Source organism: Triticum urartu, chromosome 1 (genome assembly GCF_003073215.2).
Source record: "Triticum urartu cultivar G1812 chromosome 1, Tu2.1, whole genome shotgun sequence".
Classification (NCBI taxonomy): domain Eukaryota; kingdom Viridiplantae; phylum Streptophyta; class Magnoliopsida; order Poales; family Poaceae; genus Triticum; species Triticum urartu.
The window spans coordinates 524,588,911-524,614,092 of NC_053022.1; the positions used below are offsets into that span (position 1 = coordinate 524,588,911).

General features: G+C 44.8%; 2 protein-coding genes and 1 non-coding gene across 3 annotated transcripts; 2 read left to right on the plus strand and 1 right to left on the minus strand.

The window, feature by feature from the left end:
• Window positions 1-10,513: 10,513 nt before the first annotated feature.
• LOC125533039 lies at window positions 10,514-11,070 on the plus strand. Its single transcript, XM_048696840.1, has one exon. The coding sequence runs from the start codon at window positions 10,514-10,516 to the stop codon at window positions 10,931-10,933; it is 420 nt and encodes a 139-aa protein (XP_048552797.1). The 3' UTR covers window positions 10,934-11,070.
• Window positions 11,071-11,849: 779 nt separating this feature from the next.
• LOC125537418 (sugar transport protein 8-like) lies at window positions 11,850-13,585 on the minus strand. The gene is made up of 3 exons (XM_048700734.1): window positions 13,447-13,585; window positions 12,388-13,343; window positions 11,850-12,290 (listed from the first exon to the last, which is right to left on the minus strand). Exons 1-3 carry the CDS (start codon window positions 13,583-13,585, stop codon window positions 11,850-11,852), a joined length of 1,536 nt encoding a protein of 511 aa, XP_048556691.1.
• Window positions 13,586-17,471: 3,886 nt separating this feature from the next.
• On the plus strand, window positions 17,472-17,543 carry TRNAT-CGU. The gene has a single exon. It is a non-coding gene; the product is annotated as a tRNA-Thr (tRNA).
• The last annotated feature ends 7,639 nt before the right edge of the window (window positions 17,544-25,182 follow it).

Genomic DNA, 25,182 nt, shown 5'->3' on the forward strand with positions numbered 1-25,182 from the left:
CATGTCTACATGTCTCCCAAACCCGTAGGGTCTACACACTTAAGGTTCGGTGATGCTAGGGTTGTAGAGATATAATATGCAGTAACCCGAAAGTTGTTCGGAGTCCCGGATGAGATCCCGGACGTCACAAGGAGTTCCGGAATGGTCCGGAGGTGAAGAATTATATATAGGAAGTGCAGTTTCGGCCATCGGAAGAGTTTCGGGGGTCACCGGTATTGTACCGGGACCACCGGAAGGGTCCCGGGGGTCCACCGGGTGGGGCAACCCATCCCGGAGGGCCCCATGGGCCAAAGTGGGGAGGGGAACCAGCCCATAGTGGGCTGGTGCGCCCCCTTGGCCCACCCCATGTGCCTAGGGTTGGGAACCCTAGGGTGGGGGCGCCCCACCTGGCTTAGGGGGCCTATATAAAGGGGGGGAGGGGGCAGCCGCACCCTTGACTCTTGGCGCCTCCCTCTTCCCTGCTACACCTCTCCCTCTCGTAGTAGAACGGCGAAACCCTGCTGCGGTGACTCCTGCATCCACCACCACGCCGTCGTGCTGCTGGATCTTCATCAACCTCTCCTCCCCCCTTGCTGGATCAAGAAGGAGGAGATGTCACGCTGACCGTACGTGTGTTGAACACGGAGGTGCCGTCCGTTCGGCACTAGGATCTCCGGTGATTTGGATCATGTCGAGTACGACTTCCTCATCCCCGTTCTTTAAACGCTTCCGCGCGTGATCTACAAAGGTATGTAGATGCAATCCGATCACTCGTTGCTAGATGAACTCATAGATGGATCTTCGTGAAACCGTAGGAAAATTTTTGTTTTCTGCAACATTCCCCAACAGTACAAACATCATGGCCAGGAATATATTTTTTAAAAATTTACCCCGGTAACTTCTATGTAAATACCTTGATAATATGCACAGTACCGATATGATAATTTGCACACGAACACCTTGGTAACATTTTTGCCCCGAAGGAAAAAATATCGAAAATATATTCCCAGTAACTTCTGTGTAAATAGGATGATTATATACACATTGTATGCCTAGTAACTTACTTAGCCTATGTATAACTTTTGGCTTTGGAAAAAAATTGTTCAAGACCCCCCACCTTAGTAAATTTCGTGTTAATACCTTGATAATATACACACCACAGATATGATAACTTGCACACGAACACCTTGGTAACCTTTTGACCCGAGATTTTTTTGACAATATAACCCCGCTAACTTCTGTTTAAATAACATGATAATATATGCACGGTAGGCGTGGTAACTTACTTGGCGTAGGCGTGTAAATTTTTGGCCAGGGAAAAAATTTGTTTAAAAATGTATTACGGTAACTTATGTGTAAATACATTGATAATATGCACACCACATATATGATAACTTGCACATGAACACCCTGATAACTTTTTAACCCTAGAGGGAAAAATGTTTGAAAACATACCTCGATAATTACTATGTAAATTGCATTCTAATATACGCATCGCAGACTCGATAACTCACGGACAAACACAATGGTAATGTTTTTGACCGAGAAAAAGTAGTTGAAAACATACCTCATAACTTATGTGAAAATAGCACGATAATGTACGAAACACATACTCGATAACTTACATACAAACGCCACAATAACTTTTTTTGATAGGGAGAAAAACTTGTTGAATAATATAACCTCAGTAACTTATGTGGAAATAACACGGTAATATACAAATCACGTACATGATAACTTAGTACAAACACTGCGGTAACTTTTTAGACCGGGAGAAAAAAAAGTTGTTGAAAACGTTTACCCCAGATAACTTATGTGAAAATAACACGATAATATATGAACTACATGCTCGATAACTTATGTATAACAACGCGGTAATTTTGACCAAAGGGAAAAAAGTTGTTGAAAAACATACCCCCTTCCTCATGGTAGCTTATGTGAAAATAGCATGGTAATATGTGAACCGTATACCCGACAACTTACCAGAAACACCGCGGTAAGTTTTTTGACCGGGAGAAAGAACATACCCCGATAACTAATGTGAAAATAATATGGTAAATATGAACCACATACCCTGTAACTTATGTACAAATACCGCGAAAACTTTTAACCAAGGGGAAAAAGTTTTTGAGAAACATCCCCCGATAACTTATGTGAAAATAGCACGGTAATATATCAACCACATACCTACTAAATTAAGTACAAACACCTGCGGTAACTTTTGAACGGGGGGGGGGGGGGCTGAAAAATATAACCCCGGTAACTTAAGTGGAAATAGCACGGTAAGTTGCATACCATAGGCTTGGTAACTTATGTAGCCGAGGCGTGGTAACTTTTGACCCGGAAAAAAGATTCGTCGGAACACACCAACATGGGATCTAGTTTCGAAGATCTCATCGCGACAAATCTTTTATGTGAAAACGGTTTTTGCATCGGACCAACGGTTTAAGCTACAAAACATTTTGAATTTTTGAAATAGGAGAGAATCTATGATGACATCAGCTTTTTTATCCTCTAGTGCATGTATTTAATTAGAGAGAGGGACGGGCGTGGAAAGAGAGTTAGTCACACCCTAATCTATATCCTAATGCATGCATGCATGTATTTATATGGGAGGAAGGAGGAGTGTGGTAGTTTTGCTATCCATCACACATGTGTCAAATATCACGGTCCAATATTAATTGTATATTTTACAATCATGCGATTCATCTCATATTTTTAAGATCATAAAAAGAAAATGCATGTGTAAGGCATGTGAATAAGCTACACACATGAAAATTGATATTTTCAAAATATTGTGGTTCAATCAATTGCTTGAAGGATGGAACGGAGTCGCTAGCAAGTCCCAAACAAGATATATTAAGGGTGTGTATAATAATTCAATCAGTTTTTTTCTAAAAGATAATTGTCCAAATGAAAAACATGGTATGTGAAGGATAGATTTGGGAGAAAGGTGTCGTAGTTGGAGGCCATAGAAATGCAACAATCCCCTTAGAAAAGGGTGGGTTGGAAAAATTCAAGCCCCTGATAAGGAATGGGACGAAGCATACCCACTCATTCTCTCGAGGATTGGGAGAGCGTTCTTGAAAGAAATCTTGATCGATTGCGATCAGCCATGGACGCGCGTAGGAGACTTCTGGTGGCGGCAGGTAACCAGCGCGAGATAGCCGGTCTAGTTGGCCTTGGGTCATGGTGCAATGCTCCCCCCCTCGATGATGCCGTCTGTGCGCGAGGATGAGGTAGTGGCGGAACCCATAGTCCGGAATCTCTTCTGTTGGCGGCGACCTGCCATTTGCGAGAAGCAAGGGTAGGAAGCAAAGAGATGGGGAGGACCTGAGAGAGCTCAAGGAGGAAGACCGGGGCCAAATAATTCTAAGAAGGTGTAAAAAAAATTCTCCTCGCGGCCACACCCCTCTTATGCAGGGATTATTTGCGAAGCGGTGGCGGCACGCCCAAGCTTTGGGGCATTATTCCATAGTTTTCCCAAGCGTTTACACGGAAAATCAAGGCGACAGTAGGTTAATTACTGCATTGAAGCTCAATATCACTTTTTTGATAAGACGTAACAATGGGTGGGCCCCTTACCCACGTCCGGATTATGTTTCCCGTCGGGACGAGAACGCCTAGCCGACACATAGGCTGGCAGACAAGATTGTCCTGTGCTATCAGAGTGGGACCATATAAAGCGCAGGAATAGTTCACAGATAAGGATAAAACCGCGCGGGAAGATTTCTGACATCTAGACCGGTGCAAGAATGATGAGGTACTCATTGGAAGAAAAGCCGAGCATAGAAGCTCTTCGGATACACTTAAACGATCAAGAAGTCGGATATAAGGATAATCGTTGAACCAATTTTTAAGACCGACGATTGAAAATGAAGAACAGTTTCGAAGATCCGAGGAGCCTCTTTAACTTGAATACTAGTTTAGGGGCTACTAACAGTGTCCTGGATTAGGGGCATTGACCATCAACTCTCAGACAGGTGGGCTAAGCCAAGGCCTTTGATGGCGGCTCACTGATGGGCCATATTAAGGAGGCCCATGGCGCATAGAAGGAAGGGTTCCGAAGACTTGTCATATACTTCAAGACATTTAGATGTTGTCTATAGTACTTTTTCCTTATACGTAACCGACTCGGTTGTAACCCTAGACCCCCTACCTATATAAACCAAGAGGTAGCGCTCGTAGACGACACGCAACGATCTCGTGGTAGATTTGTTGTACTTTGTACTCCATCTCAAATCAATACAACAAAAGCTTTTATCTCTTATGAGAGCCAGAACTTGGGTAAAACCTCATGTCTTTATTACCATCTTGTCAAAACTACTAGCTCAGGACCCCCTACCCCAGGTCGGCCGATTCGATTCCGTCACCATTGTCCTTGTCTTCTCTTAAACTTCCAGAGATCCGATGTGACTCTCAACAGAGCCCTCTCGCCTCTGTTGTTTCATAAAAGTGTAAAAGTTCCTCCACGAAGGAGCAAACTTAGAAAACAATGCTCCTGACAACAAACTTTTCTTGTGATACACACTTAAGAAGCTCGAGTTTGTTTGTCATCTTGTGCACCTCATTTGCTTGTTCAGCCACAGAACAGTTTTCAACCATTCTGTTGCCATTGAACTGCTCTATAACATACAGTTTACCACCATCACCAGTGGAGCCAAACTTGGATTCAAGTGCGTCCCATGATTTTTTGGCACTTTGGATATGTGGATATGCATCAACCAACATGTGACTCAACTCATTTTTTCTTTAACACATTACCAACACGGAGGTTTACTTACACGATAGCGGCCGGTTCTTAAGATGAACGAAACGCGGCCGGCAGCCCTGCACGTACGGCGTGGTTGGCTGGTTGCTGCTTTGTTCCACTTCCCGGTGCGAATTCTGAAACCTAAAATGGATAACCATCCTACCGCGTGCACCACGACAGTACTAACGCCGGCCATCCATCATCACAGAAAGAAAAAGAAAAAACGAACGCCGGCCATCAGGAAGCAGCAACCGAAAGGTGTCTCTCCGTTGGACATAGAAGGGCGCACCCATTCCGGGCACGGAACGCACGCGCGCGCGCGCGTACGGCACGGTGCCGGTGGCCGGTGGATGGTCACATGGGCAGGCGAACGGGACGGTCGGCGGCACAAAAGCAAACCGCTCCGGCCTCCGGGCGCGCGCCCCGCTGTTTGTTTCGGCCCCGCCGACCCTCGGCCGCCGGCGGCAGGCGCACGTGCGTCCAAGTGCACGGGCTAGCCAGCGCCTCCGGCGGCCGATCGAGGCAGTGGCATGGCAAGAACCCCATGATGCGGCCGACGGCGGAGGCGTCACGCACGGCGGCCGCGAGCCGCAGGAGGCCCTCGAGCTCCGTGACATGGTCCATCTTTCCCGTGCTTCGGTGCGTGAACCCCATTGATTGCCTGGAGCGTGGCGCGTACGCGTACGCGTCGCGTCTCAGATACGCCCCACTGACTGGGTCAGGCGTACGTAGTGATGCACCGTACCGCGAGCTGTACGGGCGAGTTAGTGCCATGCATCATGCATGCATGCTTCTGGACTCTTCTTCTTCTTTTCTTTGCCGATGGATGGTGCAATGCGTTCATGCTTCTGGACTCTTCTTTCGCCGAGCAAAGCACCCGTATACGACTAACTACTCCGATGATAAAAGTTCAGCGATACATGTGAACTAAACATAGTTAAGATGTTTTGATAAATTTGATTACGAGCCCGTCGTAGTTCAAGTGCTAGACTTGACACTCACACATACATTTTTCGTTGATATTCGTTCAGTCTTGTATTGTGTTACAATAAAGTTCACCAACACGTAATAGGAGCCGGATCCCCTGACGTACGCCCCCGCTGTTGGGCCGCTGACATGTGGGTCCGAGCCCACACGTCAGTGTGTGGGCCGTACGTCAGACGAGCCGCGTCCCACGTAAATATGGGATGGAATTAATCTAAGTCAGACAGGCGCAGAGATTTCAGTGCCAAACATTTGGGCTATATCTAGGCCATTGCACGTAGATATCTAGCTAGCGTTAAACAAAGAGAGAGGAGAGGCACTTTGGGCCGACACCTTGTTTCCACAGCCCACTGCCTTCTGGCCCAGTGTGCAAAGTGGAAACTTGCCGGTTTTCTCCCAAGACGGTTTTATGCTTCTTTTGCGCGGACAGCTTTATGTTTTCTTATTGGTTGGGTTTAGCAACACAAGAGCACCTCATTTCCTTGCATCTCTTATTCCTCTGCCTCCAAGTTGCAAAAAAGGAAAAGAAAAACAGTTACCTTTTTTATTCATTGTGCAGTTTTTTTCGGGCATAAACATATATATAGGGAATAGGAAAAACCCATCCTATCACCGGGTGTAGCTACACCCATTTCTCATAGACTACCATGTGGTAGTATATACTTTACTTTATTATTTTTAATATGTTCATATGCTATATCTAAGATACTCCAAAGTGAGTTATATGAATCTTTTTTGCAAGTGAGCTCATAGTTTTATTGTATTTGTGAAATACGTACATATTTGTACACAAAATGGAGTATGCACAAAATATGATATATACTACCAAAAAAGCAGTATATATACTACCTAAATATTCTTATATACTACATACTACGCGTACATACTCTCCGATATGATAGATACTACCTATAACATACGAAACAAAAGTGGGAGTAACTACACCCGGTAGTAGGAAATAATTGTCCTATAACATATGGTGTATCTCGTGAACCTTCTCAACGCCATTATGTATGTTCCGCACGTTAAAATAGAAGTCATGTGTAGTGATGATATATTTGTATCCATCACATGATACTTATTGTCGATTTTCTTCATGCTTTAATATTTGCGCATAGAAAAGTTTCGGCGAATGACCCAACAAATATACGTCACTCAAATAAAAGGTTTGGTACATAACCCTTGTCTATTTGAATTTGACAAAACCTCCCTTCTATGCGCCGGTGGCGGAGTGGCACTGGTGGTCCTGCCCACCTTTGTATATGTTCATGATATGTTCCGTAGGGTAAAATATGAGCTATATTGTTGAGACATCCTTATTGTAGTCATGTATGTTCATGTTATTTGTATCTATTACATGGTACATCTCATGAACATTTTCTATGCTTTATACTTGTGCAAGAAAAGGTTCCGCAGATCACTGCAGCAAATATACGTCACTCAAATGAAAGGTTTGGTGCATGACCCTTGTCTCTGAATTTGATGAAACTTCACGTCTATGCCGCGGGTGGCGTAGTGGCACCGGTGGTCCTTCCCACCTTTATATATGTTCATGATATGTTTCGTACGTTAAAACATGAGTTATGTCGCTGAGACATCTTTATTGTTGTCATGTATGTTCATGCTATTTGTATCTATCGCATGTTACATCTCGTGAACATTTCTCGATGCTTTTATATTTGCGCAAGAAAAGGTTCTACAGATGACCACGACAAATATAGGTAACCTAAAGGAAAGATTTTGTGCATGACCCACGTCTTTCTAAATTTTACTAGATTTCCGTTTGTTCTTGACTATCGGTTTCAACACAATCTAGCCTTGATTACTACAGAGACTAAAATGTCTAAAATATCTAAAATATCTCCCGGATCCACCTAGATAGCAACATTTAGGACAACAACTCAAAGATACTATGGGCTGTCACTCGAAACATTGTAAGCTTTTTTGGAAGTGGTTTTGCCTTTTTTCTGAACTTTTTTGGATGTCCATGTGCTTCCAAAAGTAGATCTGTGCATGTGACTTATCCACTTCGCAACTATTCTCTAATGATAGCCTAATCCTCGGAAAATAACACTTGGACTAATGATGATAGTCTTGTAAGTTAGGAATTGTATATATTGGAGTGTTGCCAAAGTTGAATCGCACCTAGCCCCATACTAAATTATTTTGTTGACACTTCTAAATACTACATCCTTTGTCCCATAATGTACTCAAAAAACGTCACATTATGAGACGGATGGAGTATGTTTTTTCTGTAAAAAAGTCATGGAGACATGGACCACAAAATTAAGCTGCGGCCACGCTTGTCACGTCCGAACCAGAGAGACTTCGCATGTCTGACTACTGTAGAATGGCCCTCAGCTTCTAGGTAGATGCTATATATAGATTGCACACATTAAAGTTAGCTCGGCAAACATGCATGATCTGATCTCCGACCCCCTGAATCATTATTGAATTTATCAGTTGCTTCCCAGAACATCACAGCGGAGGCGTAACTCTTGTGAAGTCCCTACGTTCCGCACTGAATACAGGACCTAGTCAGTAGACCTCAGTTGGTGCATGCCACTAGATAAATGCTTGCAGCGTCCTACATCTTGGCACGCACACATTCCTTCGATGCATTGTCATTTAGAATACATGATATATGCAGGGTAGACACTGGTATGTGCGTACGCACGCACGTTGGTGCAGAATGCAGAAGAGTGAAAGTTTCAGGTGATCCCAAGGCTTAGGTGATGCCATGCAGAAGAAAAAATACAAGAAAAGGCATCACTCTTGAGCTCGACCGACACCACTAATCTACTTAAACCATCTCATCCATTTGATCGACACTTGGTCTTCTTTGGTTGAGAGGAATCTTGGAATTGCATAGGATAGAATTTCTGTAGGCAAAATTCTTTTAAAGCTCTTTGGTTTGTAGGAATGGAATCCTATTCCTATGAAAGAATTCTTCCTATCCTCCACATTTTATAGAAAAGTAAATATTAGTCTAGACTCAACGAAAAAAATTTACAATGTGAATTAAAAGGCATCATCTTTCTTATTCCTATTCATAGGATTTGAGATACGTGTCATCTCATTTTCTATGACTTCTGTATTTCTATGATTTTTTATCCTATGAAGCAAATGAGGCTTTAATATGGAACGGGAGTAGTAACTGACACCTGCAGGCTGCAGGGGCTCTGTCTAGAGAACTACGTACCCTACGAACGAATGACGTACCTACAGCCTATCGTATTCGCACGTACTACGTATCACCGGCTCGATCGAAAAGAGGGAGGGCCCGAGAAAAAAGGGGGAAAGCGCCGGTGATCCTGCCTGTGCCGGAGATCGGGTTAGGCGACGGAGCTCTGTCACGGCGAGATCGATCGTCGATGGATACATCACGCGGCCGATGCTCATCCCGTGAGCCGCTCACAGGCGCGCGACCTCGACAGCCCCTACCCGCGCTTGCATGAGGCGCACACAGATCGACCCATGACTGACGAACTTGACACCCCCGCCCTGACATCACAGAACTTAGTAAAGATTCAGGCCATCTTCCTATTCCGGGATAAAAAAGATCCGGACTAACGTGCATTTTCGATGTCGCCTTGCAACCACTTGCTCTGAAAATAACCTTTTAGCTGCTAGCTAAATACGCTACTACTTGCAGGGAGTGGATCGCATCATGGATAGATGAATGAATGGGCGATCGACACGGAGGCGGCGCCGCTAGATAGAGTGTCCTCATCCCCAGTCCAGTCAACAGTGGTAAGCGATGATAAGAAAATGAAGTAAAGTTATCTCCGGGCGGGCAGCCGCTAACTAATCCGCCCATTTTCCTCTTTTTCCTGTGCAAAACCAGTCTGCACTCACTGCACACCTCATTCAGAAAACAGTGCTGCAACAGTGCAACGCGTCGCGACCTCGACAGCCCCGGCCATCAAGCAGCTAGCCAGCTGAAAAGAAGATCTAGGCCGTATTTTCCTTTCCGGTAAATGCACGGGATGTATGCATATATCCTCGGGTAAATGCAGGGAATAAGCTCTAGAATGTATATTTTCATGGCGGGCTGCTTTTTTCCTGGACATTTGGTGGGTCGGCCCAGCTAGCCGGCCGGCCGGCCGGTTCGCCCCCCCTTCGGCCGGCCTTTGGCGTCCGCCGGAAAACCAGCCACGCATGATCTCGATCAAGGGCGGCGTTTTTCTTGTGACCTATGGTGTGGTGGTGGTGGAGTTGTTACTGTGTGCGCGGGCAGGGGGCCGGCTAGCGTACGCCCCGTGCCTATAAATAGGGCCGGCCTACAGGTAGCTATGTACTGGCATGTGAACAGAGAGTCACAGACGCACGCAGGTGATCGATCTCGATAGCTAACCACTTAGTTAGAAGGTCATATACCGGAGGTGATTGGCTTCACAAGGAAGGAAGGTTCCAGAGTACTGCTCTGCTAGCGACTCCCTTCGCCGCGATGCCTTGGCGCCTGGCTAGACCCGTTGAGGTAACTAACTAACCAATGATCTCTCTCATCTTAAACGTGCGTGGTTCAATCCTGTCTACCGGTAGCATATATTCATGGATTGATCCTTGTGTTTGTGTGTAACTAGTAGTTACCGGGGTGTTAATTAATTTGTATTTTTACTGCCATGAAATAGTCGCTGTGTTAGTCAGTTAGCGTGTGCGTTTGTGTTGCATGGATCGATGCATGCATGCATGCATGGATGCACTTGCACTGCAGTACGATACTTCTCTGTGTACGCGAATTTGATCATGACATGCATGGCGATAACATCTGACGGCACCTACGTACGTACGGCGATGCGTGTGCAGGGCGAGGTGGTGGGGGAGGCGCGGAGCGTGCAGTGCGAGTGCTGCGGGATCGCGGAGGAGTGCACGCCCACCTACATCGGCCGCGTCCGGGCGCACTTCCACGGCAAGTGGGTGTGCGGGCTGTGCGCCGAGGCCGTCAAGGAGCGCCAGCAGCGGGACCCCGACCTCGCCATGGCCGCCGCCGTCGACGCCACGGCCGCGCTCTGCCAGCGCTTCAACTCCACCGTCCGCCTCAACCCCAAGCTGTCCCTCGCCAGCTCCATGCGCGACATCGCCCGCAAGAGCTGCCAGCACCGCGGCGCCACCGGATCAGCAGGCACATGCACCGCCGCCGGCGGGATCAGTTCCTCCGACGCCGCCTGCTGCGGCGCCGGCCGCGCCACCAGCTGCGCCCTGCGCTACGTCTGACGATCAGCAAACAGGTCCCCAACCCTAACTACAGAATACAGATCGATCGACCAATACATGCATGCATGCAAGCATGCCTCGCCTGCAGTGTTAATTTGATCTTGCATGTCTTTGTGATTTCAGATGATAGTACTTATTATTAACGTGATTTACGCATGATATGTTATCCATGCACCGTATGCACATGTGCATGCTGGCAGTGAGATGTAACTGAATTAATGTACGTGTGGCCCGGGTCTACCGGATACAAATAACAATATTTGACGTTGGACAAACTATAAGTAGAAAATGTCTTCAGATGAGCAGATGTTTACTGAAGATTTGTATGTCTCATGGCTCTCTATGATCAACTGAACTGTCAGTGCATGTGACAGGAGATATTTTAAACTGTCTTGCTAAGTTTATTGAGACTTTGCTATATCCGTGAGATTTTGCATTGAGATCCGTGTATTTTTTTCTATTCAATTTTTCTTTCTCTCTCTGGCATGTTATGTCATTTGACCGAGACTTGGTTAAATCGTAGTCGACTGAAATCTAGCCATACCCTGTTTTCAATGGTAATGTCAAATTAAACATATTTTCATTTATGTTTGCCGACGATGACAAATTTGCAGGCGAGCATGAAAAATCCGGCTTAGCTCATTTTTTAACTAGAAAATTGCTATTCCTGCGATAACATAAATTGTCATGAAAACTTTCGATTTGCCATGCCTAAAATCTGATGTCGGATTTTTAGGATTTCCTTTTTGAATTGCTATGTACCTACTCTAGTCAGTATGCCACATCACACACTGTTCATCACTTCTCGTCGAATCAAAAATAAAATTAAAAAAGGTGCTCAGTTTTCGTGATGTCGCTTGGAAGCAAGGCTTGTGGGACTTCACTTGACACAGCCATTATCGTCATCATCAGCCGGCTAGCAGTTATTAATCCTGGCCTCATCGGCGTCGCCGAAGAACCTCTTCCAGAACCAGTGCCGCCGCCACACCCTGTCGGCCATCTCGTCGATGGGCACGCCCTTGGTCTCCGGCAGCAGCGTGAGGACGAAGAGCCCCATGATGACGATGCAGATGGCGAAGAAGAAGAAGATGAAGGCCCGCATGGTGCACATCATGGACAGGAACGCCTGCGCGATGACGAAGGTGAAGAACATGTTGGCGCTCACCGCGCAGGAGAACCCCGCCGTCCGCGTCGCCAGCGGGAACGTCTCCGACGGGATGAGCCACCCCATGGGGCCCCACGACCACGCGAAGCTCGACACGTAGACGCATATCAGCACCACGATGGCCAGCGCCCACGAGTGGCTAGGGTTGTTGTTGTCTTTCACTTGCACCCACATGATCCCTCCCACCGTCACCTGCAGGGCAACGGATCATCCATCGTCATAATTCCAGATGGGCTTCAGATGTGAATGACGTGGGATTTTCAGGTGATTGATTAGTTAGTGGACGGACCTGGGCGATGAGCATTTGGACGCAGGCCTCGAGGAGTAGCTTGCGGCGGCCGATCTTGTCGACGAGGATGATGGACACCAGTGTGGAGATGACGTTGACGCCGCCGGTCACGACGGCGGAGAGGAGGGAGGCGTTGCTCTCGAAGCCCATGGTCTGGAACAGCACCGGCGCGTAGAACATGATGGCGTTGATGCCCGTGAACTGCTGGAACACCTGCATGAGGATGGCGATCACCAGCGGCGGCCGGCTCTCCCGGCGCCTGAGCCGCCGGAACGGCTTCTCCTCCGCGCACAAGGCGGCCGCCGTCTCGCACGCGGAGTTGATCTCGTCGAACTCTTCGTCCACCTCCTTAGTGCCGCGGATCCTCTCCAGCATGGCACGGCCGGCCACGCGGTGCCCGCGCTCCACGAGGCTCGTCGGCGTCTCGGTGATGACGAGCGACCCGAGGAACAGTATCGCCGCCGGGACCGCCGCACCGCCGAGCGAGTATCTCCAGCCGACCGGGTGGATGTTGGACGTGTAGTAGTTGACGATGTTGGCGACGAGGATCCCGATGGTGACGTTGAGCTGGAAGAGGATGTTGAGCGCCCCGCGGATGTGCGCCGGCGCGATCTCGGAGAGGAAGAGCGGCGCCGCCTGGTTGCCGAAGCCGACGCCGATGCCGAGGGAGATGCGGCCGATGATGAGCATGGCGATGTTGACGGCGCCCGCGCAGAGCCCGGCGCCGATGAGGAAGAAGACGGAGGCGGCCTGCATGGTGCGCTTGCGGCCGAAGCGCGTGCACGCCAAGGACGCCCCGAGGCTGGTGACGAGCGCGGCCAGGTAGAGCGACGACGTGAAGAGCTGCAGCCGCTGGTCGTCGAACTTGCAGTAGTTGTTCTCCTTGGCGCGGTGCTTCCGCGCGTACACCGTCGGGAAGAACCGCACCAGGAAGTCGTCCATGGCCGTCACACCCCCTGCTCATGCATGCACCAGCTTCATCAATGTCATCAACCCCACGCGCCGCCATGTTTGCCATTCTCCACACCAAATCAGATCACGGGACGAGCTCGTACATACCTGAGATACCAATGTCGTAGCCGAACATCAGCCCGCAGGTGGCGGCGATGATGCCACAGATCCAAACGTACCATGTGATTTTCCCTTTGAACTGCCGGTGGCCAGTCTTGCCGTCTGCAGCGACGAACCCCCCTGCCATGTCGATGATCTGTATCTCTCTCTGGCCGAGTAACCAACTGAAGTATGGCCGTGAGTGGATAAAAGAGAAGGATCAGCTGGAGTGTATATATATGCAGATGCATGCATGCGGTTGGATAAGGGAGGGGTAAACGAGAGTGCTGACTCGGTTATAACAGATGCGCCTGGTCAGATTTGATCCGCACAAAACATGGAATGTAAACCGTGTGTGCTCGCTCTCTGGTCAGTCACGCTGGCGTTAAAAGTGGATTAGGAGCCACCGATTGCCGCAGAACCGCTCGCCCGCCCCCTGTCCTAGCGGTGCACGATCCGAAAACCATGGAATCAATCGCCACGATCGCATGTGTGGAGAATCGAAGTTGTGCCTGCTTGTTTTCTTAACACACGGGCACACTGCAAACGTAGATACTCACGTACATGTACATACACTTAGACACACGCACGCGCAACCTACTCCTATGAACACCATCGAGATACCGAGCCGACATAACAGTCACCATAATCACCACTTTATCAATGGGAACGTCTCCTGCCGTTGAACGAACATCGTAAGAAAGACTGAAATAAATTCAAAAAATGTGTGCACTACTAGCCACCGCTTGGCTCATGCCACCTCGTCTCGACCCTCCACTGGTGGTTGGGCTCATGCCAACTTGTCTCGACCCCCCACTGGCGGCTGGGCTGGCAACGTAGCCGCAGCTCAACATCATCGGTAATACCACCGCCAACCCCTCCCCTTCCACCCAAGTTAATTAGCCCCCCTCCCCGCTAGATCTTCCCTTCCCCTAGGTCAATTTCTTCGGAGAGGCTCTCCTGGAGCTCAAATAAAGCGGAGGACGAGGGGTAGTCCCTGGAAAGCCATCGGGCCTTTAGATTCGGGAGCTTACAACCACGATTAGAGCTGCAAAAGACTTGGGCCGGTGCGACCAAGGTGGAGGTGATGGGGAGGTCAGGAGTGACTGTTGTGGGGCGTCTTCGCAGACTCCCACGGCGGGGTCCTACCCTGGTGCGAGTGCTAGTGGCGGGCGACCACTTCTACTGCAGGGAGGAGCTATTGTTTCGTCTTCCTCTACTCTGAGGCCCCGCCTCAAGTCAGTGGTAGTTCAAGACTGTGGTCTCATGTATGGTGAAGGTGTTTCGACTTTCGCAGATCATGGAGGATTGATTGAGGTGCGGGGGCGTAAGGAATGTGTGGATGTGGCCAGGAGCAGTGTTGTGCCTCCATCGTGTGCTTCAAAAACTTCTTGTTCAAAAAGTCCACATGGAGTTGGCAGAAAATTACCCACCACTAGCACTGTCGGAGATGATCCTGGTAGATCCCTCGGTAAGGTATGCCAACGTGGTGACTAGGTCAGAGAGGAAACAAGGATATGAGTTTAGCCCGGTTCGGGCTCTCCGATAGAGGTAAAATCCTACTCTTACTCTATGTATGTTGCCATTGGGTGTACATGCTCTCTCAACAAGCGCATCTCCAACTTGTATAAGATACCAAGGCCCTAGGTTTACATGGCTTCCAGAGTCTTTCTCCTGGAGGGACCATGGGCTGCCTTATGGCCCATGGTGTAACCAACCTGGGGGCGGGCAGGGGGGGGGGGGCTCGGGCCGACCTATTTGGACCAGTAACCGACAAGGTGAGGTACCTGGGGCCGTAACACCGCCGGCCACCGGTAAGTGGATACTCCTTCGTTATTTGCCCATGTCACACATGCCCCAATAGACCCTTCCCGCCATTTTTTCTCATTCATGAAGCTGGTGCTAGCTGGAAAGCCAAATAGGATAAACTGCTCTCTGGTGGAGCTAGAACTCCTGGGTGGAATTGCTTAAAAGTGGATTTGATTTTTTTTCGAAAAGGAGGATTACCCAAAAGTGGATTTGATGGTGTGGAGCTGATTTAGTGGAGTGAAGCAGTCCCAAACAGACCCTAAATTAACTTGTTGCCGATTAATGCCTCATATCATGTCAGTGATCCATTCATAGCTTCGTCCGTTGAAATCTTGCAGGATCATATCCTCCTCTAGGGCATAATACTATAACAATACTCTTCTTTGGAGTTGAATCCACATAGGATGAAGTTTTGCTAATACAGTAACTACTTGATGGACTTGGTTGCCGACAAATCCTTATTTCATCTGCACCTAGTCTGATCATCTATGCGTACTCGGTTCCATGAAAACCCCTATCAAGGGATGTGCTGATATTATGAACCAACAACGCCCCTTTTGCCTAGACAGAGGGGCGTGACATATCTTATCCTACACATGTTGCGTCAAGTTTTTTTATTTTTATATTTTGCGTCAAGTTACCTCTATAACACCCACACGCCTCTAGGCCAGCCCAGTTCTGATAGCTCGACACTAGGAGTGGTTCTATATCGCCAGGTTCTGCTGGTTTGTTGTGGCTCTTTGCTTCTCAATTTTTCTCGGTTGGTTTTTTCGTTGACATTCTTTTGGCTTCTCTTTCCTTATGTTTTTTTTCCTTCCTTTGTCCATTTCTCATTTCTGGTTTTTTGGGTGGTGGTGGATGTTACATGGACAATGATTTTGAAGTAACGGAATATTAAATCTAGTCATGCATGATTATTTCTTAATTCAATATTTTTTCTGATACATGAAAACTTTAAAGTATATATGGACATATTTTCCAGACACAACCTATTTTTCTTTCGGGGCCAAGAGCAGCTGGTTTTTCCCTTCATTTCAGGAGCGAACATCGCGAGGATTTTTTTTCATTGTCCTGCCAACATGACTTTGTGCCGTTATTTGCACAAACTGAAGATGCTATCGGCTGAAGAGTCGACACCGGGCGATATGCAAACATAAACAATAGGAAGGGAACGGGACATGCACACCGGTCGACCTAGTGGTCTCCGTCTCAGCTCTAGATGTAGTCGAACTTTATATGAATATAAGTTGTCGGCTTAAGTTCAGCGTGCACATAAGGGCATATACAATGATGCTATTTTAGGAGTGCCACATAGGATAAATGATGAGGTGGAGGAGAGAGAACTCATAAGAGAAGGCTTCTCTTATTTAAGATAAGACAAGAGATAATCTTTTAGCACAATATGTCTCACTACATTTTTAGGAATTGCTAATTATTGAAGATAAGGCTAAAAGATGATCCATTGTAGACATTTTTCTTTGTCATCTCTAAATTACATGTAAAATTTAAGATAAGACTATCTTATCAATCATTGTACATGCCCTAATTAGCATGTCAGATGACACTTACTGGATCACTGAATGAGATGTTCATCATTGGTTCTTCTTGCTGATCTGTCTGTCAGTGCATCTATGCAGTTTTGAAGAAGTCTGAATTTGGGTACTACTCCAAAACTGCCGCTGGATCCAACTAAACAGATCAGCAAGAAGTTCAGAGAGTGCAGGTTAAGTTCAAAGTGCCAACGCATTTCACTGCCGCTGCATAAATAACGCTTACGGTTCGGCGCACCACGCAGGCGATAAGTAAACAGAAAGATGTGGTGGCGTCTCGTGGCATGCATGTACATGCGACACAAGATCAGGCTGTAACTGGTCTGTTGATCTCAAGTTGTGCACCTCTGAACTTTCGTTCAGTTTGTTGACCCACAGATATCGCGCAAACCAAACTCCAGAACAAGCCCTCACTGCATTTTCTTTTTGCGGAAAGGACCCAGATCTGATCTATTATGAAGGTTCATTCAGAGTAACTGCGGATCGGCACACAACTTCTGTCCGGCAGCTTAGGAGGCATTCACGGATGAGGCGCCGACGTCGCAGAAATGAGCCAGCTTATTCTAGCTAAGTTTGGCCTATCAGGTCTGTCGAGGAGGAGAAACTTCTGTCCGGCGGCCATTTGATTTCTGTCCACTCATAAAGTAAAACGACATAACAAATCTTGCACAGAATGCCTCCGTAGCATAGTGGTAGTGCGTTCCCTTCGTAAGGGAAAGGTCGTGAGTTCGATCCTCACCGGGGGCTAAAGTGTTTTTTTATTAAACCCTTTTCTTTCTTTCTGTAATATTCTTTTTTTAACTGCTCTTTTTGTTTCTTGCTCGTGTCCCACACGGTGGGGTAAGATCACCTAAAATGTTTTTTTTATTAAAACCCTTTTCTTTCTTTCTGTAATATTCTTTTTTTAACTGCTTTTTTTGTTTCTTGCTCGTGTCCCACACGATGGGGTAAGATCACCTTGTTGAAGGTTCCCTTCATAAGGGAAAGGTCATGAGTTCGATCCTCACCGGGGGCTAAAAATGTACTCCCTCCGTCTCATAATATAACACGTTTTTTAACACTAGCATGGTGTTAAAAAGTGTCTTATATTACGGGACGGAGGGAGTATTTCCTGTGAAAATCCTTTACTTGTTTTTTCCTTTCTGTAATATTCTTTTTTTAACTGCTCTTTTTGTTTCTTGCTCGTGTCCCACACGGTGGGGTAAGGTCACCTTGTTGAAGGTTCCCTTCATAAGGGAAAGGTCATGAGTTCGATCCTCACCGGGGGCTAAAAATGTACTCCCTCCGTCTCATAATATAAGACGTTTTTTAACACTAGCATGGTGTTAAAAAGTGTCTTATATTACGGGACGGAGGGAGTATTTCCTGTGAAAATCCTTTACTTGTTTTTTCCTTTCTGTAATATTCTTTTTTTATTAAAACCCTTTTCTTTCTTTCTGTAATATTCTTTTTTTAACTGCTCTTTTTGTTTCTTGCTCGTGTCCCACACGGTGGGGTAAGGTCACCTTGTTGAAGGTTCCCTTCATAAGGGAAAGGTCATGAGTTCGATCCTCACCGGGGGCTAAAAATGTACTCCCTCTGTCTCATAATGTAAGACGTTTTTTAACACTAGCATGGTGTCAAAAAGTGTCTTATATTACGGGACTAAAAATGTTTTTTATTAAAACCCTTTTCTTTCTTTCTGTAATATTCTTTTTTTAACTGCTCTTTTTGTTTCTTGCTCGTGTCCCACACGGTGGGGTAAGGTCACCTTGTTGAAGGTTCCCTTCATAAGGGAAAGGTCATGAGTTCGATCCTCACCGGGGGCTAAAAATGTACTCCCTCTGTCTCATAATGTAAGACGTTTTTTAACACTAGCATGGTGTCAAAAAGTGTCTTATATTACGGGACTAAAAATGTTTTTTATTAAAACCCTTTTCTTTCTTTCTGTAATATTCTTTTTTTAACTGCTCTTTTTGTTTATTGCTCGTGTCCCACACAGTGGGGTAAGATCACCTTGTCGAAGGTTCCCTTCATAAGGGAAAGGTCATGAGTTCGATCCTCACCGGGGCTAAAAATGTACTCCCTCCGTCTCATAATGTAAGACGTTTTTTAACACTAGCGTGGTGTCAAAAAGTGTCTTATATTACGAGACGGGGGGAGTATTTCCTATGAAAATCCTTTACTTGTTTTTTTCCTTTCTGTAATATTTTTTATTAAAACCCTTTTCTTTCTTTCTGTAATATTCTTTTTTTAACTGCTCTTTTTGTTTATTGCTCGTGTCCCACACAGTGGGGTAAGATCACCTTGTCGAAGGTTCCCTTCATAAGGGAAAGGTCATGAGTTCGATCCTCACCGGGGCTAAAAATGTACTCTCTCCGTCTCATAATGTAAGACGTTTTTTAACACTAGCGTGGTGTCAAAAAGTGTCTTATATTACGAGACGGGGGGAGTATTTCCTATGAAAATCCTTTACTTGTTTTTTTCCTTTCTGTAATATTTTTTTATTAAAACCCTTTTCTTTCTTTCTGTAATATTCTTTTTTTAACTGCTCTTTTTGTTTATTGCTCGTGTCCCACACGGTGGGGTAAGATCACCTTGTTGAAGGTTCCCTTCATAAGGGAAAGGTCATGAGTTCGATCCTCACCGGGGCTAAAAATGTACTCCTTCCGTCTCATAATGTAAGACGTTTTTTAACACTAGCGTGGTGTCAAAAAGTGTCTTATATTACGAGACGGAGGGAGTATTTCCTATTAAAATCCTTTACTTGTTTTTTTCCTTTCTGTAATATTATTTTTTATTAAAACCCTTTTCTTTCTTTCTGTAATATTCTTTTTGTTTCTTGCTCGTGTCCCACACGGTGGGGTAAGATCACCTTGTTGAAGGTTCCCTTCATAAGGGAAAGGTCATGAGTTCGATCCTCACCGGGGGCTAAAAATGTACTCCCTCCGTCTCATAATGTAAGACGTTTTTTAACACTAGCGTGGTGTCAAAAAGTGTCTTATATTATGGGACTAAAAATGTTTTTTTATTAAAACCCTTTTCTTTCTTTCTGTAATATTATTTTTTTAACTGCTCTTTTTGTTTCTTGCTCGTGTCCCACGCGGTGGGGTAAGATCACCTTGTTGAAGGTTCCCTTCATAAGGAAAAGGTCATGAGTTTGATCCTCACCGGGGGCTAAAAATGTATTCCCTTCGTCTCATAATGTAAGACGTTTTTTAACACTAGCGTGGTGTCAAAAAGTGTCTTATATTACGGGACTAAAAATGTTTTTTATTAAAACCCTTTTCTTTCTTTCTGTAATATTCTTTTTTTAACTGCTCTTTTTGTTTCTTGCTCGTGTCCCACACGGTGGGGTAAGATCACCTTGTTGAAGGTTCCCTTCATAAGGGAAAGGTCATGAGTTCGATCCTCACCGGGGCTAAAAATGTACTCCCTCCGTCTCATAATGTAAGACGTTTTTTAACACTAGCGTGGTGTTAAAAAGTGTCTTATATTACGAGACGGAGGGAGTATTTCCTATGAAAATCCTTTACTTGTTTTTTTCCTTTCTGCAATATTCTTTTTTTATTAAAACCCTTTCCTTTCTTTCTGTAATATTCTTTTTTTAACTGCTCTTTTTGTTTCTTGCTCGTGTCCGACACGGTGGGGTAAGATCACCTTATTGAAGGTTCCCTTCATAAGGGAAAGGTCATGAGTTCGATCCTCACCGGGGGCTAAAAATGTACTCCCTCCGTCTCATAATGTAAGACATTTTTTAACACTAGCGTGGTGTCAAAAAGTGTCTTATATTACGGGACGGAGGGAGTATTTCCTATGAAAATCCTTTACTTGTTTTTTTTCTTTTCTGTAACATTCTTTTTTTAACTGCTCTTTCTGTTTGTTGCTCATGTCCCAGACAGTGAGGTGCGATCACCTTGTTGAAGTTTAACGAATGTGATGCATGAATCATTGCAAAGTGCATATGCCATTTCACAACAGTATGTATTTATATACCCCTACATAGTATGTGAATAACTTTGAATGTCTGGCGCTGGATGAAGCCAATCCAACGGTGTAGAGGTGGCAAAGCCAAGCACTACTGGTCGTTGGATATCATGTTCACTCCATCAGATTGTGCCACATGTACAATCTAGAATATTCTATGATTGAACTTAAGCATAATGCACAAATCTCAAAATAGAAGCATTTCTCCTTTGTTCTAGAACCTTCCATATTTCAATTATCCAAACTTTTTTTCTTCTATAAATGAGGTGTCATTCTTAGTTTTTACTTTGGGCTTTACAATGCACAAACCTTCAAATACATTAATACTCATTCTAGAATCTTCTACACTATAATTATGAAAATATTTTCACTTCTAAATGAATTACTATTCTTTTTTCACTTTATGATTTATACTGCACAATATGCACAAACCTCAAAACACAAGCACTTTCCTTTGATCCAAAATCTTTCACACTTTAATTTTTCAACCTTTTTTCCAAATGAATGACTAATCCATTTATTTTACTTTACAATTTGCAATGAATAATATGCGCAAACCTCACATCGTAGACACTTCTACCTTTTTGTAGACTTTTCCATACTTACCTCCGCCCTACACAAACACACACTACCACCACCACGACCATTTTTTTTCTAATAGAATTGCCACTCACACCTTAATTTATAAGATTTTTGTTCCAGGCTATAACAACACATTCATAAAATCTATTTGTCTTTGAAGATGCAATACTAGCTACTCAAAACAACAATAGGAGATACCTAAAGACAAATGTGCTGGATATATTCACATGAGTTTCGTGTAGTATTGTACCATGTAGTATTCAATATTTGTAGAACTAATTTGATTTTTAATGGGATGAACTCTTACAATTAAATCAACATATACACCATGCATTTTATGACTCCAAAGTTTCATATTTGCATCCTATAATGTTGTATCCAGTCATACTTTGGTTACCAAAGCTCATGCATGCAATGCACGTGTACCTTACTAGTATCAATATGGATCACAAAGATGTCCTCCGTTAGTATTGCTTTTATCGGTAGCATCTATATTGGTATTCATGCATCATAATGTCATTACGATGGATGTGGACCCTTCCGTTTTTTTGAAGCCTGGTATTATATTATATATTAAAACGGTAAGTACAAGTAACAAGAAATGAGGAAATAAAAGCTAGCCAATACCAAGTCTAGGGAACATATCAAAAATCAGAGGTTTGCTACAATCCAGTCTCTAATCTTTTCTGCTTTACCAGGTTTAGCTCTGTAAACTGCTGCCATGAGTGTGTCTTTCAAGTAGAATTCCCAGGTCCTCAGGTGTGGTGCAACATTCCTAAATATTTTGTCATTTCTGACAAGCCAAATGCTCCAACAGCTTGCCAAAATGATATCAAGAGCTATATCACAAGGAAATGCTTCCAATCTGATGCAGATCTCATCCACACTGGAAATGCCCCGAGGCCGGTGCGGAAGAACCTTATTCCAACAAGACCAAGCAAAACCACAATCCCAAAAAAGATGCAGAGACGTCTCTTCCGTATGATCAGCACAGAGGGCACAGTTATAGTCTTCCAGGTACACGGATCTCCTTTTCAATAGATTCTTTGAGTTAACTCTGTCATATAATAACAATCAGAAGAAGAATTTGTGCCTCAGTTGGGCTGCTGTTTTCCACAAGGTTTTGAACACTGGATGGCAACTGCTGGGTCCTATCAAGCTTTTGTACATCTTAGTGACTGAAAAACCTTGATTTTTCCCAAGGGAGCTCCATTTATCTCTGCCTTGAAATTGACTTCTATCTAGAAGTTGATTCTGAATCTGCAGGAGCTGTTGGTATGCTTGTGTGGACAGGGGTAACTGAAAGATCTCTTCAATGTTTGGTAGATCCAGGACTTGAAGCAATGACATGTCCATGTTTATGCAGTAAGATGCCAGTTGAGGGTGGCTGTGTTGCAAATCTGGACCTGCCCATTTGTCTTTCCAAAAAGCAATGGTACTCCCAGAGCCAGGCTCACATAGAGAGTGGTTTTTATAAATAGGAAGCAGTTTGAGGACAGCTCTCCACCAGAAAGACCCAACTGCTCTGCCATCAGGAAGCTGCTGAGTGTAATAAGATTCCCAGATAATCTTTACCCAAGGTATGTCCTCCCTGTTCATGAATTTATGTAGATACTTCAGTAGTAGGGCTTGATTATGAGTTTCAATATTAAGAACACCCAGACCTCCATGTGATTTGGGAAGACATGCTTTATCCCAGGCAATCATGGCCATACCTCTGTCCTGTGACCCAAATTTCCTCCAAAGGCAGTGTTTTAAGTAAGAGTTGATCTGATTGACTAATGACTTGGGTATCATGAGAGTGGACATGAAGAAGGTAGGCATACTGGAGAAGACAGATTTGACCAAAGTGAGCTTATCTCTAGTGGATAGTAAGGTGTTACAACCTGACAGTCTGGAGGCAATTCTTTTGAGCAGAGGCGAGTAATCCTCAACTCTGGGTTTAGTCAGACCCAATGGTAAACCCAAATAAGGCAGAGGGAAATGATCAATTTGACAGCCCAAGAGATGGGAGAGCTCTTGCATCTTGAGAACAGGGGTGTTGATTGAGATCAGAGTGGACTTATCATAGTTGACCTTTAAACCAGTGTAAGCAGCATAGTGGAGCAAAATGTTCTTCACATGTTGTAACTGAACAAGTGAGGCAGGTAAAACCAGAAGAGTATCATCTGCATATTGTATCACAAGGAAGGTGGTGCAAGAATGGAGTTGTAGAGGAACTTGGATAAGCTGATGTGCTAAGGCTTCATTCAACATGGATTGCAATAAGTCTGCAGCTAGCACGAAAATAAGAGGGGACAGAGGATCTCCTTGTGTGACACCTTGCTTACAAAGGAATTGCTTGCATGGCACCCCATTTAGTAGCACCGAAGAGTAACCAGTGGAATAGTTTGCGTGATCCAGTTGATCCACTTACTGCCAAAATCTCTTGCTGACAGAATGTCAAAAATGGTGTTGTGATTCAAGAGGTCAAAAGCCTTTTAAAAATCTAACTTTAAAAGCACAATCTCCTGTTTAGACTGGTGACATTGATGAATGTATTCATATGCCCAGGCAAGGCAGTCTTGAATGCATCTGTTATTAAGGAATCCATGTTGATTTTCATGAACCATCTTCAACATTAACTTTTGCAGTCTGTTGGCCAATAACTTGGTGATGATCTTTAAAGTGCAATTAAGCAAGGAGATGGGTCTGAAGTCTCCAGGAGTGATGGCAGCTTCTTTTTTAGGGATCAAAGTGATAAAGGAGTAGTTAATACTCTGAATGTTTGCCTTCCCTTGAAAGAAATCAAAAATAAGTCTGTAGAAATCAGGAGCAAGGATGTCCCAACAGTGTTGTAGGAAAGCAGCATTGAAACCATCAGGGCCTGGTGATTTATCAGCAGGTAACTTTTTAACCACCTCATCAATTTCAGCAGTAGTAAATGGAGCTTCTAGGTCTTGCATGTTTGAAGTTTGTGGAACCATATGATTTAGCTGAAGAGGGTTGACTGCCTCAGAAGAAGTGCCCAACCTGTTTTTGAAAGCTCTATAAAGAACAACAACCTTAGCTTGATGATCCTGCACTTCTGCACCAGTTTCATCCAGAAGTACTGCAATGAAGTTGTTTCTACGCTTGATAGTAGCTTTGGCTTGAAAAAACTTGGAGTTTGCTTCTCCAAATTGAATGTTTCTAATAGTGGCCCTCTGCTTCCAATAAATTCTTTGGAAGTGCAAAGTTTGCTCAAGGTGTGCTTTCAGAAGGTCTCTGCCCCATTTTTCTTCAGCTGACAGGTCTCTGAATTCCTCCAAATGATCAAAAAACAAAATGACCTCATTTGAATTACTGATGATTGTTTTGAGGTCAGATAGACCCCTAGACAATTTTTGAGCCCTTTCCTTAATCTTTTAAACTTGGCAGCTATAATCTTTGCACTATCAGTCTCTTGGACAGGTTGTTCCCAAATGTCTTTGACCACATTTTTGAAATCAGAATGTTCCAACCAGTAGTTTTCAAATCTAAAAATCTTGGATTTGGGGATAGAGGTTCCAATTTTTATGACACAGGGTGTATGATCTGATGTTGTTTTGGCCAAAGCAGTAGCCATAGTGTCAGGGTAAGCAAGGGCCCATGATTCAGAAGTGAAGAACGAGTCAATTTTCTCCAAGAGTGGGGCATCTTGCATATTGCTCCAGGTGAACTCTCTACCTTTAAGAGGGATCTCAACCAACACTAGCTTACTAATTGCATCATTGAACTGCATCTATCTTGAAAATTTCCACCCCCTTTGTTCCTGTTAGATGGATACCTCATATAATTGAAATCTCCTATGACTAGCCAGTCCATATCATCATCTATC